Source organism: Manis javanica, chromosome 8, assembly GCF_040802235.1.
Source record: "Manis javanica isolate MJ-LG chromosome 8, MJ_LKY, whole genome shotgun sequence".
NCBI lineage: Eukaryota > Metazoa > Chordata > Mammalia > Pholidota > Manidae > Manis > Manis javanica.
Window position 1 is genome coordinate 81,444,794 of NC_133163.1, and position 19,665 is coordinate 81,464,458.

Here is a 19,665-nt window from a genome sequence, read left to right on the forward strand (position 1 = left end):
GTCCCGAAATCCCTGGGGAAGAACTGTCCATGTGAGTTGTTGGGTGAACAGATATGGGGTCTGTGCAGGTGAAGAAGAAAAGTTGTTGGGTGAGGGAGGGAAGGAAAATGGGGCGAGACATAGGAGGCTGTCAGGATCTAGGAGTTAGGCCAGGACAAGCTGCTGCCGCCCACTGCTTCCTAGGTTGCAAAAGAGCTCCTGCTCTCTGCTCCCACTTCCGGGTTTTGGCTCCAGATAAAAGGGTAAGAAGGGATGCAAACTCAACAGTCCAAGCAAATTTGTTGCTAAACTTGAGAGGAGCCTTTCTGTTCTGGCCAGCAGAACAAAGAAGGCGTCTCTTACAGGCTAAGAGGCTTTTTGTGGCTGGGTTTTTTGGCGGGCTTTTGAGGGGAGGAGTTAGAGAAAAGGTGGGTTTGTGGCTTGCTGACGAGTCCTCCGGAGAATGCTTGTAGCCTAGGAAAGATGAAACCTAGGTCTCTCTGAGATGGCGGGTGAGTATATTAAAAAAGGCAGGACTCTTGTCCCGGCTCTGTCACTGTGCCTTAAACTTACATATGTTATATGTCAATTATATCTCAGTAAAGCTGGAAAGAAAGAAAAAAAATCATGCTTTTTAAGTTTCAATTCTATAGTCTCATAACTAAGGCGAATCTTTGCTTTTAGATCACCCTGTTGTTACCTTTGTTAAAATTACTGATGAATGACGGTAATAATAACAATAAACCAGTAATAACAATCATGATAGAATAAACCATTCATTGGCTCTGGGCTCAGTTCTTTATATATACATTTTTTTCTTTCCAGTTGTTACTCCTGTGTCCCTAGCACTAGAACAGTGCTGATATATAGCTGATGTTTAATAAATATTTGTTACGTGAATGAGATAGAAACAGGGATGGGAAAGAGTGGCTTGGGCCATGGTAGTGGGTAATAATAGCAAGCAGGAAAGATTAGAGTTCAGGAGAGTGGATACAAGTGGAGGACTCCAAATGCTAAGCCAGGGCCACTGATTTACAAGTTTTATGGAAGGTTGGTTAAGCTTGTAAAAGTGGAGAGAGGAAATAGCTGGATTCTTGTAAGATATTGAGCAGTCTTGTTACAGATTTTCATCTTGGGAGGAGTCCTCCTCCAGTTATATGAACTGCTTGGATCCAGTATTGCTGAATCAAGGGATTATCTGAGTTTCTCTATCCTGTCTCCACCCCACCCCATCCTTTCCGTGGAGGAGGATCTAGGCATTCTTTCCCGTAAAAACTTTTCTTCTCCCCAGCTGGGCCTGGATTTAGACCTTTGATGTGCTCTCCCAAATAATGTATCCTCCATGTCAGCATTATTGCTAGGCCGGATCCTGTTTTCCTTTGTCTAAGAAGCAATTTAGATGCCAGCTCACTTAATTTTATTCTGGGGTTGCCTGATCTAAGGTTTAAATTTTCTCTATTCAAGTCGCTCACACACCGAGAGTGGAGTGGTTACAGATAAACTTTTCTGGGGCTCTCCTCCCAGTTTCTAGCTCTCTCCACTCCGGTCCAGCGGACGGCAAGGGGTCGGGCGATGAAATGCTGGATGCCCCTCCAGGGGTTGGGTGGGGCGCGAGAAGCGGTTCCAGGGCTGGGAAGCACTGGAGAGGATATACAGCCCAGCTCAACCTCCGGCAACGGAATTCCTGTGTGTCACCATGGAGATGGGGCCGGCCCTGCGTGCTCGGCTGCCATTGGCTGGGCATGAGGGCTATAAGTGAGCGCCCAGCAGCCAGGCCCGGGACAGAGCGGACTGCACCGGCGTGGCGGTTCTGATCAGCTGAGCAGATCCGAACGGAGAACGGCTGGCTACCCTAGAGGGTGTCGACGGGGCCATGGAGGGCGGGTGAGTAGGACAGCAGGCCCGGGGAACCCCGGGTGAATTGGGCACTAGTTCTGGAAGGGGAAATAGCCGTCACTGAAACCTGGAAATCCGGCGCTGTGGGCCTCGAGGGCGCCGGGAGAGGGAGCGATTCCCTGGACTTACGGAGGCCTGGCATGGGGCCCGGTGTCAGGGGCAAGGTGGCAGAGCCGTGTGGTGGCCGGCGCCCGCAGGGGCGCGAGCGGGAATCGAGCAGGGGTGGCGCCACCAGAGCAGAAGGAGGGCAGTTCAGTACAGCCTAGCCTACTCGTGGGGGGAGCCGCGCGCGCGCTTTGAGGGTGTAAGTGCAGAGGGAGCTTCTCCCACCCCCTCCCGCTGCAGACACACAAGACCAGCCCCTGTGCTCTACACAGTTCCCACTCTGGAGTGTAGGTTAAGCCGCGAGGTACTAATGGTGCCCATATCCTAGTACCTCCTTAGAGGAGAGGTGTCTCACGTCCCTTGTCAACACTGATCTTCCCTCCAATTTAGGAGGTCCAGTTAAGTTGGGGATGGAATCTCCAAGGAGAGAAGAAAATCCTTATGCATTAAACTGAGCAACAGACCCTGCCCACTCGCCCAGCCCACACCTTTGAAAACCTTTCTCTCCGCTTTGGTCCTGGAAATCCCATTCTAAGTATCCAGCAGTAGGGATTGCAGTGGCTTTTGGATGCCCAGGGACCCAGGGAATTTTGGGGGGACTGGCGGCCCATGAGGAAGTCCTGTAACCCTGTCTGGGTAAGCTAGCTTGCCCGGGCCCTCACACCTTTTTCATTTCCTTTGCACCTCTCCGGAATGCTATTTGATTAACTTTTTACCATTTCATTGCTTCTCTTTTCCATCACCCCGTGGCCCCAGCTTTATTGCCCCCACCCTGTCCCTTTCCCAGCCACTTCCCTGAGGTTGCCTGGCATGTTGTAGAATCATCAGGTTACAAAGACTGTGCTTCTGAAGAAATGTTCTCTGTAGACTTGGTTAGTTGTGTTCAGCTGTCAAAACCTTATTTCCACCTTCTCCCACCCCCCCAACCCCTTCAATCTGTGGTTTTCTTGAATGGGTAAGAGAATTGACCTGGAATAGTGAGAAATTCTGGCTTGCTTCTTGGGGCAGTACAGCTTCTGGGTAAGTGTATGTCATTAGGTCTCTGAAGCACAAAGCGCCATGGTTGAAGAGAAGAGAATATGGGGGAAGGCAGGGAGGAGATCACAGGCCAGGCAAAGGTGGGAGAAATGTTCAAGTGCTGTGGACCTGAACCTTGATTTATGGAGTCTTAAGGTCTTTGGAGCTTGTTAATACATTTTAAATTAATTATCAAACTGAGCTTATCAAATAGGTGGGGCTGATTTTTGTTCCCTTGCTTTACACTAAAGGAAATTTGAAGCACAAGTTAATTACCCAAAGACAAAATGGAACTAGAATTCAGTTGAGTTCTGTTTTCTCCTTCTACACCAGTAATTCCTAAACCTGGTTTTTGAAACAGAATTACTTGAGGCATTTTTGTAAGAAGTACAGACTCTGGGGCCTCTCCCCAGAATTATGAATCTTTAAAGGTGGGCTCCAGAATCTTTATTTTTACCAGTCTACTGCTGAGAAACTTAAGCAGTCAGCTCTATTCCAGCCATTGACAACAGAAGTTGCGGATGAGGTCTGCTTTTTTCTGTAGTAGTTTGTCTAGTCTCCAGTTACGAATGACCTCTTGCAATTCCATAAGACACAGGTCTGTGTGGGTCTGGATATCAGAAATAAGGAGACAGGGGAACTAGCTGTCACAACTTTCTGTTACGAGTGTTCCCATTACTTTCTTTTTGTCAATCAAAAAATTAAGTGTTTTTCTGAGGGAGGAGCTAGAGGATAAGTGTCCAAAAGGAAATTAGGGTTACCCCTGCTTCCTGGGTAGTCTGAATTGCATTTTGAAAGTCCTTAGTGTGCTCCTTGGTCTTCTTCCTCAGGCCCAGTCCTTTTACTCTCCTTGATTTGATTATTTTGCTGTATTTCTCTGTAGATCTGTGGTCTTTTCTTCTCTAAAGCTTTGTCCTAAGGAGAGGTATTAAGCCTGCTGGTGGTGGCAAAACTGGAGTGGGGCTGGTGGGGAAACAGAGGCATCGTTAGCTTTTGCCAGGCTCTGGAATGAAGAGTTTCATGTCAGACTTGACAGTGGTCTGACTGAGAAAGGAGTGGGTCTGTGGGTGTGACCTTAGTGTGGCCTCTCCTGAGAGTGAAGAGACTCCCCACCAAGTTTCTCTGTCCCTTGCCACTTCAGTATACTTTGCCAGTCTTTCTACACTGGAGGCCATTAGTCTATGGTGCCCTTGGGCTGGGAGCAAAACTTACCTTGGTTTTCCTTTTTTCTTAGATGCACATATGAAGATTATCAGAACACTGCAAAATGGCTTCTGTCCCACACCAAGCACCGACCTCAAGTGGCAGTTATCTGTGGTTCTGGGTTAGGAGCTCTGGCTGATAAAGTAACTCAGGCCCAGAGCTTTGACTACAGTGAGATACCAAACTTTCCTCAAAGTACAGGTACTGACTGGCAAGGGGTAGAGAGGGATGGGACTGAAGGATATTAATCGGATTCTGTTGGGAGGACAATGCTTCTATGCCTGGACCTGCTTATCCTCTCTAGCATTTGACTGAAGACAACTGTTGTAAGAGAGGAGAAAAGACCACCATGAATCAGGAGGACTTGAGAAGGAATTTTCTAAAGTAGAATTTTCATAACAGACAAGGCATGTGTGTTTATATAATGACATACTGATATATACACTATGCTTTCATGACTCAGAGATGGTTAAAGCTCTATAGCTCCTTCCCCATACACACCATGGTCACCACCTACTTCCCACCTCCCCCACCACCGGCCTCATTTCTTTCCATCTGCAGCCTTCCAGGACAAAGTAAGGCCGCCCTGTGCTGTGTCTTCCTGCCATTCCCAATATCCCCATCTCTAACTCCAGTCCTGGGAGCAGGCACAGCTGGTGCACAGTGACAAATGAACAGCAGACTGCCATGGTATTGCAGACAAGGACACAGATAATACATGAATACACAAGACCTGATTCATGCTGACTGCTGGGAGGGGGCAGGGGCAGACATCCCCTCTGCACAGTGGAGCTCTGAGGAATCTGAGGATAGCATATCCAGCGTTCGAATAGCAGCCAGAAAGCTCTAAAACTGGTGCTTAGACAATGGCCAGGTGAAACAGGGGCAAGTAAAGGGCAAGGGTACTTCATTATTAATTTCTCAGATAATTAACTTAGGTTGGTTTATTTATTAACTATTGATATCTTCTTTTCTTCCTTTTTCCCCAGAGAGTTAATACTTTTTTTTTTTTGTATGCTTTTACTTTTATGTGAAATCTAAAAGGCAAAACAAAACAGAAACAGATTCACAAATACAGGAAACAAACTGTTGGGTTTTAAACGGAGGGGGAAGTGATTGGGGAGGCAGGGAAAATAAGTGAAGGGAATTAAGAGGTACAAACTTCCACTTATAAAATAAGTCACAGGGATGTAATGTACAGCATAGGAAATACAGTCAATAACGTTGTCATAATTTTGTATGGTAACTAGACCTATTGTGGGGGTCATTTTGTAATGTATAAAAATATCAAATCACTGTGATGTATACTTGAAACTAAAATATTGTATGTCAATTATACTTCAATAAAAAACAAACAAACATTAACTGTTAAGAAAGAATTATAAAGAAGCTTAGATTTTTTTTCTCCTGCTCTCCCTTTACATTTTATTTGGGGTGGGAGAGTTCTTTCCCTGCCCCTATTTAAAGTCTCTTTTCTGGTCATTTTCATGAGAGTTAATACTTTTAAAAGATATTTTTCAAACCCTTTGGAGCAAGACTGGGAGACCATAGCAGAGAGATGGGAATGGTAGTTGCAGAAGAAATACGAAAAAGAGAGGGAAGGCAAAGTTTCTTGGGAGATAGTAGAGATATTGGCTCCATCTGCCACTCCTACCCCCAGTGAGAAGGGCACTGCTCTAAGTGATAAGTGGATTGATTTTTAAACTTTATCAACCTGTTTTTTATACTCCACTTGGGTTTTCCTGTCACCTGTCTCTGTCACTCTGTCACCTCTGCTCTATTACTGCCAGTTTTTCTCTTAAGCTCCTGTATTTCTGCAGTTTGGTCCCTCTTCCAGACCACCCATCCATAAGAGATAGGTTGGTCATGTCCTTTAAAGGAGAAGTGCCAGATAATGGAAATGGTAATGGTCAATATGTCTGTGGGGAGTTACCTGCACCCCCGCGCCTTGGCGTGCTCCTTTGTGGCCATGTATTCCACAGGATTGTTGGGTGGGTCATAATGGAGGAGACTTGTATGTCCAAACTTTGCTCCTCTCCCCTTGTTTAGCCTCTTGAGAAGCTGGAATACACTATAAGCTCCCTTTTAGGAGTGAGGAGGCATATAGTTTAGTTAGGGTAATAAGAGTCCTCATTTTGATAATTATGAAAATTTTGGCAAAGAGGTCTATAATTACTGTATTCACTGCATTCATTATTGCCCACTTACTGTATTTTTTACTCACTTTGATTCTTCTGCAGTGTGGCTTTCTCATTCTTTTGAAATTTCTTCAAAAAGTCTGCCCTTCCTTCCTTTGATATATATTCTCATTGAACATTCTTACACCCGTAGCTCTAATCTCAGATGTACTTGTATGTTTATTTGTAAGTTTATGATTAATTTCTGTCTCTCTCAGACTTAAACTTTCTGAACATGAAGATGGTGATGTCTTCTTTTGCTTAATGATACCCTCACATGTTGAGTACAATGATATTATGCGCTCTGTGGATATGTATTGTATGAAAGCAGCATTCCATTCATTCCCTTTCTTTTTTGTATACAGTGCTAGGGCATGCTGGTCGGCTGGTGTTTGGGTTCCTGAATGGCAAAGCTTGTGTGATGATGCAGGGCAGGTTCCACATGTATGAAGGCTATCCGCTCTGGAAGGTACATAAAGGCATGAGCCTGGCTGGATCTGGAAGAAGGGGGAAAAAGCTCTCTATCCGATTTTATTACCTAGCTACCTGGGCTAGGAAGATTTGTTTCTCTCTTTTCTCTTCTCTCATGATGTGTATCTGCTTGGGTGGATAGCTACATTTAAAAAAATACTTTCTGATCTTCACAAATGCCTAGGGTGCCTAAATGGTTTTCTTGGCTTCACTGGAGATGGCTGGTAATTATAGATTTGCTTTGTTTATGTAAAAAAAAAAAATACTTTCTGATCCTTTATCTTTTGCTTCTAAGGTGACATTCCCAGTGAGGGTTTTCCAGCTTCTGGGTGTGAACACCCTAGTGGTCACCAATGCAGCTGGAGGGCTCAACTGCAAGTTTAAGGTTGGAGATATCATGCTGATCCGTGATCACATCAATCTGCCTGGTTTCTGTGGTCAGAACCCTCTCAGGGGGCCCAATGATGAAAGGTATGTGTCTTGCTCCCTTTTTTATAGATGGGTAGTGTTTAAGGACTTATCTGGGAGTTAGGCCAGAGCTCACTGTAGTACTTTAATCTGAGATAATCCAACCTGTGTCCTAGGTTTGGAGTCCGTTTCCCTGCCATGTCTGATGCCTATGACTTGGATATGAGACAGAAGGCTCACACTATCTGGAAACAAATGGGGGAGCAGAGAGAGCTACAGGAAGGCACCTATGTGATGTTGGCAGGCCCCAACTTTGAGACTGTGGCAGAGTGTCGCCTGCTGCATATGCTGGGTGCAGATGCTGTTGGTGAGAAAGGGAACATGGCTGGAGGATGGAAGAGGGAGGGGTCTGGTGAAATAGGGAGAGAAAGGAAATAGTTGGAAAATGGAGAGAAGGAGGTGAGGTTTGGGGTGTGTAGCATCACACCTCCCCACCCAGCAGCAAGGGCTTTACCAGCTGTAATGCTAATGACTTATCCATGATTTGATGACTTTCTCAGGATTATTCTAACAAATACCATTATAGCCACCTTCTATACTGGTGGCTGGAAGATGGAACTGACTTCAAAATGACCATGTACAGAAACATAAAGAAAGCATGGCTATGGTAATATGTATAAGAAATGAGCAAGGCCCTCTGAGGCCTCACTCTTTTCAGCAGTACAGAACCACATAAGCTCAACACTAATTCAGCTGCTTCTTTGGATGTATTTTTAAGATGTTGAATTGTCAGTGAGGTGATAAATGGAGATGAAGCTAATGGGCAAGGATAAATGTGAGGCTCCTGACATCTGGTCCCCTCTTCTCATCAGGCATGAGCACAGTACCAGAAGTTATAGTTGCGAGACACTGCGGACTTCGAGTCTTCGGCTTCTCCCTCATCACTAACATGGTCATCATGGATTATGAAAGCCGGGAAAAGGCCAATCACGAGGAAGTACTTGAGTCTGGGAGAGTAGCTGCACAGAAATTGGAGCAATTTATCTCCATTCTTATTGGTAACATTACACTGCCTGACAACAGTTAGCCAGGCCAGCTGCTTCCTCAGGATCCAAGTGCTAGCGCTGCTTCAGCCCCTTGCTGGGGTCTTGTCCCTCTACCCCTACACAGTAGCAGGAAGGAGAGGAAGGTCCCTATCTTTGATCTTTCCCACTTCTCCCACCGTTTCCCCCTCTGCTGCCCCAAAAGCTGGACTGCAAGCCCTACCACACACCCATGTGTATGCCCATAATATGATGACACTTTTACATTCCTGGGGGCTCAGTTCTGCCTCCCCCAAAGCACCAGAGACCACTCAAGAATGAGTCATACCTCTGTGCTACTATCATATTTGAGATTAAAGAGAAAGATGAAGCGATATCTTCTTTTTTGTGTAATTTGGGATGCAGACCAAGTTCACCAAGAAAGACTGCAAGACTGTGCATGTCTCATGTGACTATGCTTCTCAGACGAGTAGCTAAGAACCAAGTTGAGGTGATGTGAATGCAGGAAAGAAGGAAGGAAAGGCAGAGCAATGAAAGATAAAGATGTTAGAGATAAGGAAGGGCTAACTTCTGGCACGTGATAGCCACTTCCCTAAGACCAGTCTTGCCTCTGACCCTTGCCTTCTGATTTTTCACTCCCTATCTATTCTCAAGAATATCTGAATTAATTCACTAATCTCAGCTGTCCCATAGTTATCACTTCCTTGTCAAGCCCTAGTTATATTTCCTGTTGGTTTCTTTCTTTCCCTACCTTAACTTCTCCCATAATTGATGTGGTCCATTCTGACAAGGTGGGCAAATACCCTTTCTCTGCTCCATTCCATGCCAGTGCTGATCAGAATTCTACCAGCCCCAGGCAAACCTGTGAATTTGGCCCATACTCAGCTTGTTTGAGTGCCTCCTTCCCTCCTCTTGCATCCTTTTGGGCTCGTCTTTCTTGACTTTTGCTTGGTCAGAACTTCCCTGTGACGCAGTGTCTAGGCGTCACCCTTTGTTGGCTCACCGCACTGTTGGCTTACATTCAGCTGGCTGGCATGACTGAAAACCCTACTAGCCTCCCAAGGTTATTTGCCTTTTGAGAAAAGATAGTGCTGGATGACTCTAATAGTGGAAACATTTTAATTAGTAGTACTAGAATATGGAAGAGGAATTTTGGACAGAAAGCTTTGGAAAACTTAACATCCTTTATGTGGTAATAAAGGATGACCTACTTAGCTGAGACCAGCACAAAGAAAAAGCATCCTGGAGTGGCCCTGTCACCACTCCTGCTTTCATCAGTTCTTTGTACCCCCCTCCAGCTTCCAAACCCTGCTTGGACCTTTAGGGAATCTGCTATCATCTCTCATTTGTCTGATGGTTTAGAGGGAAGTACTTTGCATCCTTTAGATAGATACCCAACTATAATTTGTTTATCTAACAAGATGGCTTATAGACATTTTTAAATCAGTTTATTGGGTATCCCTATAATACTTTCATCCAAGAAAATGTTACATTGAGAATATAGAAATGGTCCTTTCAAGTGTGCTACAGTCTTAAGCGCTACATTTGGAAAGCCATCTTAACTTTAAGGTGATATAAAATAGGTACAAGTCATGTGTGATGGGACCCCAAATAGTAGACCAAATGTATACGCTGGACTGTGAGGACTGGGTTGTTCAGGGAAAGTTTCATGGAAAACTTTGAGCTTAGTCTTAGAGGATGGAAGGGAGGAAGAGGATTTCATATCAGGGTGAGCCAAAGCCGAGAGCTATGAGAAGTACTAGGCCTGCTGTGGGTCATTGTCACAACAGGTATGATAGAGTAGAGGGCATGAAGGGCTCCAGTGAGATGTGAGCAAGCAGATGTTTGGAAGTTAGCTGCATTTGGTGCTTGGGTTTCTTACCCTTGATCTACCTCTTGGTGAGATGAATCCGGAACCGGTGTAGTGCCACCTGAAAAATATGTCCTAGAGAGACTTGAGTGGAATATATAAAAGCATTTCTAACTTTAGACTTAATAAATGGGCTTATCCATTTATCCTTTAGAAGCTGTCATGTGTTTTGTGATAGAATACTAGATTCAAGAAGATTCTGCATTTGATATTCTAATTCAAGTTGAACTCCTTAGTTCTAAGTACAAGTACAAAAAATAGGACTCAACTACTTTATACAAGTATATATTACTACATTCATTCTAAGGCATTAATTATGCCCCCATGGTGAAAGAAAACAATTGTACATTATAGTACAAACTAAGGTATGACAGAAAGTAGCTACAAGAAAGCAATAGTCATTTAATTACAGGCAATAAGTATTCTAAATTCAGAATTCTAGATTCTAGGGTATATGGGTTGGGGACAAAAAACATGAACACAAAGTTTTCAATTTCTTTTTTAAAAAACAGCTTTATTGTGGTGTAATTCACATACAGTAAAATTAATCCATTTCATGTGTGTAATTCAATGGTTTTTACTATATTCACAGAAAAGTATAATCACCACAGTCAATTTCAGAGCATTTCCGTGAACTCAAAAGGAAACCTTGTACTTCTAGCTATCATTCTGCCCCCATCCTTACTCCCTAGCCCCAGCCACTAGTCTAATTTCTGCTCTACGGATTGAACTATTTTGGACATTCATATGAATGGAATCGTGGGCTTTTGTGACTGGCTTCTTTCACACAGTATAATGTTCTCAAGTTTTATTCAAGTTGTAATACGGATCAGTACTTTGTTCCTTTTCAAACTCAGTAGTATTCCATTGTACAGATACACTACATTTTGTTTATCAAGTGTCTTCCATTTCAAAGTGCCAATCAACCCAGCCCAAACTGAATGTATCAGTTTAGGTGAGGAAGACAATAAAAGCAAAAAGTCAAGGCAGAGAGTTCCCAGAGAACCACCTAGAGAAGGGTGGTTGTTCCTGAAAACAACTGATGAGACTATCCCTCTCCAGAGGGGCCTGCAGAATAGATTGATTTTCCCAAATCCCACGATAGGTGTCAAAACGTCAAGTCAGGCTTTCTTCCATGACCCTGTCATGGTCATTATCAACATCAATGATGTTGTTAATCACGTACTTTGCATAGAACATTGTCCTAAACACTATATAAACTGGCAAACATATTCAACAAAGTGCTAAGAGTCTAGACTGAAAACAGGATATATGCATAAGAAAAGAAAAATGAGGCTGAATTAATTGTGCTTTCTGTAAGTTCGGGGAAAGGAAATCCCAGGGCAAAATACCTCTAAAAACCGAAGTCAAAGGGAGAAATAAAGTTTAAAAGCCTTTTATTGCTTACAAACTGCAGTCCAGGGTGGACTCTGATCGGAAGAGCAAGCCAGCCACCAGCTGCTCCTTTTAAACTTTCAGGCTCAGACACACTTAGACACACCTTTGGTTGCTCAGGTAATTACCCATTGATATGGAGATGAACTCTCCACCCCTGAGGATATGCAAATGCACTAAAGCCAGGCAAGATACTGGAAATGTTACAATTTTAAACGCAGGCCACTCCTCCAGAAATCTCGCCTTACAATCTACTCGTTCCCCTTCTTCTGCAATGGTCTCTGGGCGAGAAAACCGGAGCATTGTGACCAGACTAATGACATAACATAGCAACAGCATAAAATGACAATCCTCAATCCTGATTCAGCAAGGTTAAAAATCTTAATGCACATTAAGTCCACAGCCCGTCCATTCCATAGGCAGGCAGTAGCTGAGGGTTCAGAGCAATCATGCGGCAGCTGCAGCCAGGGGGCACATTTGGGCCACAAGGACTGTTGGAGAAAATTACCTTAAGGGTGATAAGATACATATTTTAATGACACCAGCATAGGTACATCTTGTCCATCAGGTAGGATACATGCAAAAGAATGGTCTTGTGATAAAACAGTGGCAGGAATGGGATCTTGTCCTGGTCTAGTCACCAGACTTTCACCCTCCTCCCTGTGGGAGTTACATGCACTGGCTATAAAGATAAAGATGCTCTTACCTCCTGGACGTTTAGGGTACACTACTGTGACCTTTTGGGGGCCATTCAGCTGTTACTCCAGGAACACACATGAGGCCAGCTTCCAGGCCTTTCCCCCAAGGCGCCAGAAGGGCCAGCCATGGCTGGTCCATGCGTCAAAATGTCCAGGGCCAGGTCTACTCAACAGTGTCTCCAGGCCTTAATACAGTTGGGGCTGGCAGCAGGATGCTGCTCTTCTGGCCATATCCTGGCTTCAATAACTCTTCTTTGGTTTGGATGTACAGTTGTATAGGAGAGGCAGCAAGGTGTGTGATCATATCTACAGGGCTCAAAGCTCCTTTATGTGGCTTCTCATTCAAACGTCGCAGCACTGTCCATGGGCAAATTGACCAACCCCACAGACTGTTGGTGTCCGACTTTAGACCAGATTTCAACAAACTGTGTTCCTCTTTTTCATGCCTGCCCCAGTAGGATTATATGGTATACATGAAATTTCGACCTTATTCCTAATTGCTGCACCCATTGTTATAATGCATGTCCAGTAAAGTGGGTGCCTTGATTGCTGTCAATCACCTGCGGCCGGCCATAGGCTGCAAAGAGATGCTCCAGGCCCCTCTTGGTGGTTTGCTGATCTGTACAACATGCACGAAAAGCACCCAATAGTCCAGAGCCATGTCCACACATGTCATGGCATACTGATATCCTTCTGATATGGGCAGAGGCCCAATATAGTCTATTTGCCACCTGACAAGGGGTATTGGCCCCTTACTTTGTCCCATGTTGCTGTGGGACTTGGTGTAACTCCCTCATAGAGTACACAAGGAACTCCTGGGCTCTGCTGACTTCTTCAAAGGTCAATGGCAAGCCCCACTGATGGGCCCACATTGTCTTTTGCCCTGCATGCAACAAACGCTGATGTAGCCATTGGGCCACACCAGAGGCAGGCTTTCCTTCTAGCCAGTGCACCTGGGCCAATGTGTCTGCTTCATCATTCCCTGGGTATGCCAAAGGCAAATGGCCAGTCACATGATATACAGTACCTGTCTTAGTCTGACCAGAGGCCCATAGGTCTTGCCACAGCTCTTGCCCCCAAAGGGGCCGGTGACGACCCATCCAGTTGGCATGGTACCATGTTGGTAGCCACAAGGTCAATCCCTGATAGATGGCCAGCTGTCAGTGCAGACAAATATAGGGGAAGGCTCTTGGGTGATCACAAGCCATACTGCCTGCAACTCAGTCCACTGACTGCTTTTCCCCTCTCCATCCTCCATCCATATTGTCTCAGTCTTAGGATGGAAAGCCCTCCACTTTGGGGACTGCCCACAATTGGAGCCGTCTGTGTACCAAGCATCTTCAGGTATAGGGGCTTTTCTCTACTGGTAAGGAGTCTTGGCTACCAAGGGCTGAAAAGCAAGTTCTTCCTGCTTCCCACTGGTATAGGTCACTGGCCCCAATAAGTATTGGAGTTCTCCACTTAAGGCACTAGTAGAGAGGGCACTGCACTACTGTAAATATGCACCCCATTTGGCCAGTGTAGGTGTCTGTGCCACACCACACCCACCCCGCGATGGGATAGGTGGTTATTACCTTGGTTGGAGCTGTTCCAGTGATGGGCTCTGTAGCCAGCAAGGCGTGGTACACAACAGCCATTTGCTTCTTTATCAAGGTGTACTGGACCTCTGCTCCTTTCCATAGTTTGTGACCAGAATCCAATAGGTTGGCATGTCCATTCAAGCCACTTCCAAAGACCCCATCCATAACCATCTTCAGTTACATGAATATCTAGTTTACAGGGCCTTGATGAGTCCATTACATTCAAGGCTTGTATGGCCCTGATGGCCTCTTGGCAGCAGTAAAAGCAGGTGCACATGTCTTATCCCAGTCCAATCTGATACCCTTTTTTTTTTTTTTTTTTGAGAGGGCATCTCTCATATTTATTGATCAAATGGTTGTTAACAACAATAAAATTCAGTATAGGGGGGTCAATGCTCAATGTACAATCATTAATCCATCTCAAGCCTAATTCTCATCAGTCTCCAATCTTCTGAAGCATAACAAACAAGTTCTTACATGGTGAACGAATTCTTGCACAGTGAATAAATTCTTACATGGTGAACAGTACAAGGGCATTCATCACAAAAACTTTCGGTTTTGATCATGCATTATGACCTATAAACAATCAGGTCAAATGTGAATATTCGTTTGATTTTTGTACTTGATTTATATGTTGATCCTACATTTCTCCTATTATTATTATTATTTTTATTTTTAATAAAATGCTGAAGTGGTAGGTAGATGCAAGATAAAGGTAGAAAACATAGTTTAGTGCTGTAAGAGGGCAAATGTAGATGATCAGATGATCAGGTGTGTGCCTATGGACCAAGTATTAATCCAGGCTAGACAAGGGCAGCAAGACATCCACGGATGCAGAAGATTTCTCTCAAAACAGGGGGAGTGAGGTTCTAAGCCTCACCTCTGTTGATCCCCAAATTCTCACCTGATGGCCCCCCTGCGACTGTGCCTGTCTTAGGTTGTTCCTCCCTTGAGGAATCTTACCCGTCTCTGGCTAACCAGTCATCTTCCGGGGCCATACAGGGAAATGTAAAGTTGGTAAGTGAGAGAGAAGCCATATTGTTTGCAAAGGTTAGCTTTTTACTTCTTTGCAGATTTATGCCCTGTGGCTTCTATGCCCAGCACTTGTCTCGAGGTATCTTTACCACCTGGAGGAATTATGAAACTCGGTAAATTCGATATGAGGCACGAATTCTATTTAAGGGTTGTAATTAGGAAGGAAGAAGAAAAGCTATAGATGTAGCATATGAAGGAAACATGGGAGGATTGATTATTTCTTTGACATATCTTCTTGTAGAGTACCTTAAGTATGTATAGGTTTTAAACTACTAACTAATTTGCACACACATATTAACATAATAGGAATACGGTGACATAAACAAAGCAAATCTGTAATTACCATCCATCTCCAGTGAAGCCAAGAAAACCATTTAGGCACCCTAGGCATTTGTGAAAATTTATCTATGATATGATGGATATTGTCCAACTGTACTTGAACCATCAGACAAATTAAAGCAGCCCATTTCTGGGATCTGTTCACATCCCATATGTTCTTTTAACCATAGATAGTCTATAGTCATGAGATTTTGGAGTGCTACAACTTGCACCCCTCCCAACTCCTGGTTGAGTTCCAACAGTACAGATCCGGTCAAATTCGTTGTCTCACTGTATGCACATGCCAGCCTAGACATCTCCCTCCTCATTCCTATGGCAAGTCCAGGAGACGGTGGGCTGGATGCAGCCACAACCGCAGCATTGTCCGGATCCCTGTGGAGGCTTTTTGATGATCATCCCCCGGCACAAGTCCCCCAGAGAGTGCTGATGCCGGAAGCTCCTCCTCATATCGTATCTTAGTTCATTTTCTGGGTATCCAAGCTAGGCCTTGATCTTCTGCATAGAAACAAACAGACCCTTTGCCCACACTTTGACATGCCCTCTATACCACTGTGCAGAATTCATTGGAGGTCAGCACACAATAACTGTTTTTTTTTTTTTAATTAAGAGAAAGGAATATTATCAGAAAAAAGTACCTCCATAGCTGATCATCTGACACCCTTTAAGTGATCAACATTAAGGATATTTAAAGCATGCGTTGATCTTTGATTTACCAATAGTTTTATCCTGTTAAGGAGTAATCCCCCTTTTCTTTCTTTCTTTCTTTTTTTTTTTTTTAATTTTTAATCTACACTTACATGAAGAATACTATGTTTACTATGCTCTCCCCTATATCAGGTCCCCCCTAACAACCACATTACGGTTACTGTCCATCAGCTTAGCAAAATGTTGTAGAGTCACTACTTGTCCTCTCTGTGTTGTGCAGCCCACCCTCCCCTTTCTCCCTCCCCCCCATGCATGCTAATCTTAATACCCCTCTTCTTCTTCCCCCCTCTTATCCCTCCCTGCCCACCCATCCTCCCCAGTTCCTTTCCCTTTGGTACCTGTTAGTCCATTTTTGGGCTATGTAATTCCACTGCTGTTTTGTTCCTTCAGTTTTTCTTTTGTTCCTATACTCCTCAGATGAGTGAAATCATTTGGTATTTCTCTTTCTCCACTTGGCTTATTTCACTGAGCATAATACTCTCCAGCTCCATCCATGTTGCTGCAAATGGTTGGATTTTTTCCACTTCTTATGGCTGAGTAGTATTCCATTGTGTATATGTACCACATCTTCTTTATCCATTCATCTACCGATGGACATTTAGGTTGCTTCCAATTCTTGGCTATTGTAAATAGTGCTGCGATAAACATAAGAGTGCATCTGTCTTTCTCAAACTTGATTGCTGCGTTCTTAGGGTAAATTCCTAGGAGTGGAATTCCTAGGTCAAATGGTAGGTCTGTTTTGAGCATTTTGACGCACCTCCATACTGCTTTCCACAATGGTTGAACTAATTTACATTCCCACCAGCAGTGTAGGAGGGTTCCCCTTTCTCCACAGCCTCGCCAACATTTGTTGTTGTTTGTCTTTTGGATGGCAGCTATCCTTACTGGTGTGAGGTGATACCTCATTGTAGTTTTAATTTGCATTTCTCTGATAATTAGTGATGTGGAGCATCTTTTCATGTGTCTCTTGGCCATCTGTATTTCTTTTTTGGAGAACTGTCTGTTCAGTTCCTCTGCCCATTTTTTAATTGGGTTATTTGTTTTTTGTTTGTTGAGGCGTGTGAGCTCTTTATATATTCTGGACGTCAAGCCTTTATCGGATCTGTCATTTTCAAATATATTCTCCCATACTGTAGGGTTCCTTTTTGTTCTATTGATGGTGTCTTTCGCTGTACAGCAGCTTTTCAGCTTAATGTAGTCCCACTTGCTCATTTTTGCTGTTGTTTTCCTTGCCCGGGGAGATATGTTCAAGAAGAGGTCACTCATGTTTATGTCTAAGAGGTTTTTGCCTATGTTTTTTTCCAAGAGTTTAATGGTTTCATGACTTACATTCAGGTCTTTGATCCATTTTGAGTTTACCTTTGTATATGGGGTTAGACAATGGTCCAGTTTCATTCTCCTACATGTAGCTGTCCAGTTTTGCCAGCACCATCTGTTGAAGAGACTGTGATTTTGCCATTGTATGTCCATGGCTCCTTTATCAAATATTAATTCACCATATACGTTTGGGTTAATTTCTGGGGTCTCTAATCTGTTCCACTGGTCTGTGGCTCTGTTCTTGTGCCAGTACCAAATTGTCTTGATTACTATGGCTTTGTAGTAGAGCTTGAAGTTGGGGAGTGAGATCCCCCCTACTTTATTCTTCTTTTTCAGGATTGCTTCTGCTATTCGGGGTCTTTGGTGTTTCCATATGAATTTTTGAATTATTTGTTCCAATTCATTGAAGAATGTTGCTGGTAATTTGAGAGGGATTGCATGAAATCTGTATATTGCTTTGGGCAGGATGGCCATTTTGACGATATTAATTCTTCCTAGCCATGAGCATGGGATGAGTTTCCATTTATTAGTGTCCCCTTTAATTTCTCTTAAGAGTGACTTGTAGTTTTCAGAGTATAAGTCTTTCACTTCTTTGGTTAGGTTTATTCCTAGGTATTTTATTCTTTTTGATGCAATGGTGAATGGAATTGTTTTCCTGATTTCTCTTTCTATTGATTCGTTGTTAGTGTATAGGAAAGCTACAGATTTCTGTGTGTTAATTTTGTATCCTGCAACTTTGCTGTATTCCGATATCAGTTCTAGTAGTTTTGGAGTGGAGTCTTTAGGGTTTTTTATGTACAGTATCATATCATCTGCAAATAGTGACAGTTTAACTTCTTCTTTACCAATCTGGATTCCTTGTATTTCTTTGTTTTGTCTGATTGCCGTGGCTAGGACCTCCAGTACTATGTTAAATAACAGTGGGGAGAGTGGGCATCCCTGTCTGGTTCCCGATCTCAGAGGAAATGCTTTCAGCTTCTCGCTGTTCAGTATAATGCTGGCTGTGGGTTTATCATATATGGCCTTTATTATGTTGAGGTACTTGCCCTCTATTCCCATTTGGTGAGAGTTTTTATCATGAATGGATGTTGAATTTTGTCAAATGCTTTTTCAGCATCTATGGAGATGATCATGTGGTTCTTGTCTTTCTTTTTGTTGATGTGGTGGATGATGTTGATGGATTTTCGACTGTTGTACCATCCTTGCATCCCTGGGATGAATCCCACTTGGTCATGGTGTATGATCCTTTTGATATACTGTTGAATTCTGTTTGCTAATATTTTATTGAGTATTTTTGCATCTACATTCATCAGGGATATTGGTCTGTAATTTTCTTTTTTGGTGGGTTCTTTCCCTGGTTTTGGTATTAGGGTGATGTTGGCTTCATAGAGTGAGTTTGGGAGTATTCCCTCTTCTTCTATTTTTTGGAACACTTTAAGGAGAATGGGTATTATGTCTTCTCTGTGTGTCTGATAAAATTCTGAGGTAAATCCGTCCGGCCCCGGGGTTTTCTTCTTGGGTAGCTTTTTGATTACTGTTTCAAATTCTTTGCTCGTAATTGGTTTGTTTAATTTTTGTGTTTCTTCCTTGGTCAGTCTTGGGAGGTTGTATTTTTCTAGGAAGTTGTCCATTTCTTCTAGGTTTTCCAGCTTGTTGGCATATAGGTTTTCATAGTAGTCTTTAATAATTCTTTGTATTTCTGTGGAGTCTGTCATGATTTTTCCATTCTCATTTCTGATTATGTTGATTTGTGTTGACTCTCTTTTTCTCTTAATAAGTTTATCTAGAGGCTTATCTATTTTGTTTATTTTCTCAAAGAACCAGCTCTTGGTTTCGTTGATTTTTGCTATTGTTTTATTCTTCTCAATTTTGTTTATTTCTTCTCTGATCTTTATTATGTCCCTCCTTCTGCTGACTTTAGGCCTCATTTGTTCTTCTTTTTCCAGTTTTAATAATTGTGATGTTAGACTATTCATTTGGGATTGTTCTTCCTTCTTCAAGTGTGCCTGTATTGCTATATACTTTCCTCTTAAGACTGCTTTCGCTGCGTCCCACAGAAGTTGGGGCTTAGTGTTGTTGTTGTCATTTGTTTCTACATATTCCTTGATCTCTATTTTGATTTGTTCATTGATCCATTGATTATTTAGTAGCATGTTGTTAAGCCTCCATGTGTTTGTGAGCCTTTTTGTTTTCTTTGTAGAATTTATTTCTACTTTCATACCTTTGTGGTCTGAAAAATTGGTTGGTAGAATTTCAATATTTTGGAATTTACTGAGGCTCTTTTTGTGAGCTAGTATGTGGTCTATTCTGGAGAATGTTCCATGTGCACTTGAGAAGAATGTATATCCTGTTGCTTTTGGATGTAGAGTTCTATAGATGTCTATTAGGTCCATCTGTTCTAGTGTGTTGTTCAGTGCCTGTGTGTCT

The 19,665-nt window shown here is 43.2% G+C and overlaps 1 protein-coding gene across 1 annotated transcript; it reads left to right on the top strand.

Moving 5' to 3' along the window:
• The first annotated feature begins 1,706 nt into the window (after positions 1-1,706).
• Positions 1,707-8,673, top strand: PNP (purine nucleoside phosphorylase). The gene is made up of 6 exons (XM_017647482.3): positions 1,707-1,863; positions 4,232-4,401; positions 6,743-6,846; positions 7,144-7,319; positions 7,433-7,623; positions 8,129-8,673. The coding sequence occupies exons 1-6, from the start codon at positions 1,853-1,855 to the stop codon at positions 8,341-8,343; spliced, it is 867 nt and encodes a 288-aa protein (XP_017502971.1). The 5' UTR covers positions 1,707-1,852; the 3' UTR covers positions 8,344-8,673.
• Positions 8,674-19,665: the final 10,992 nt, after the last annotated feature.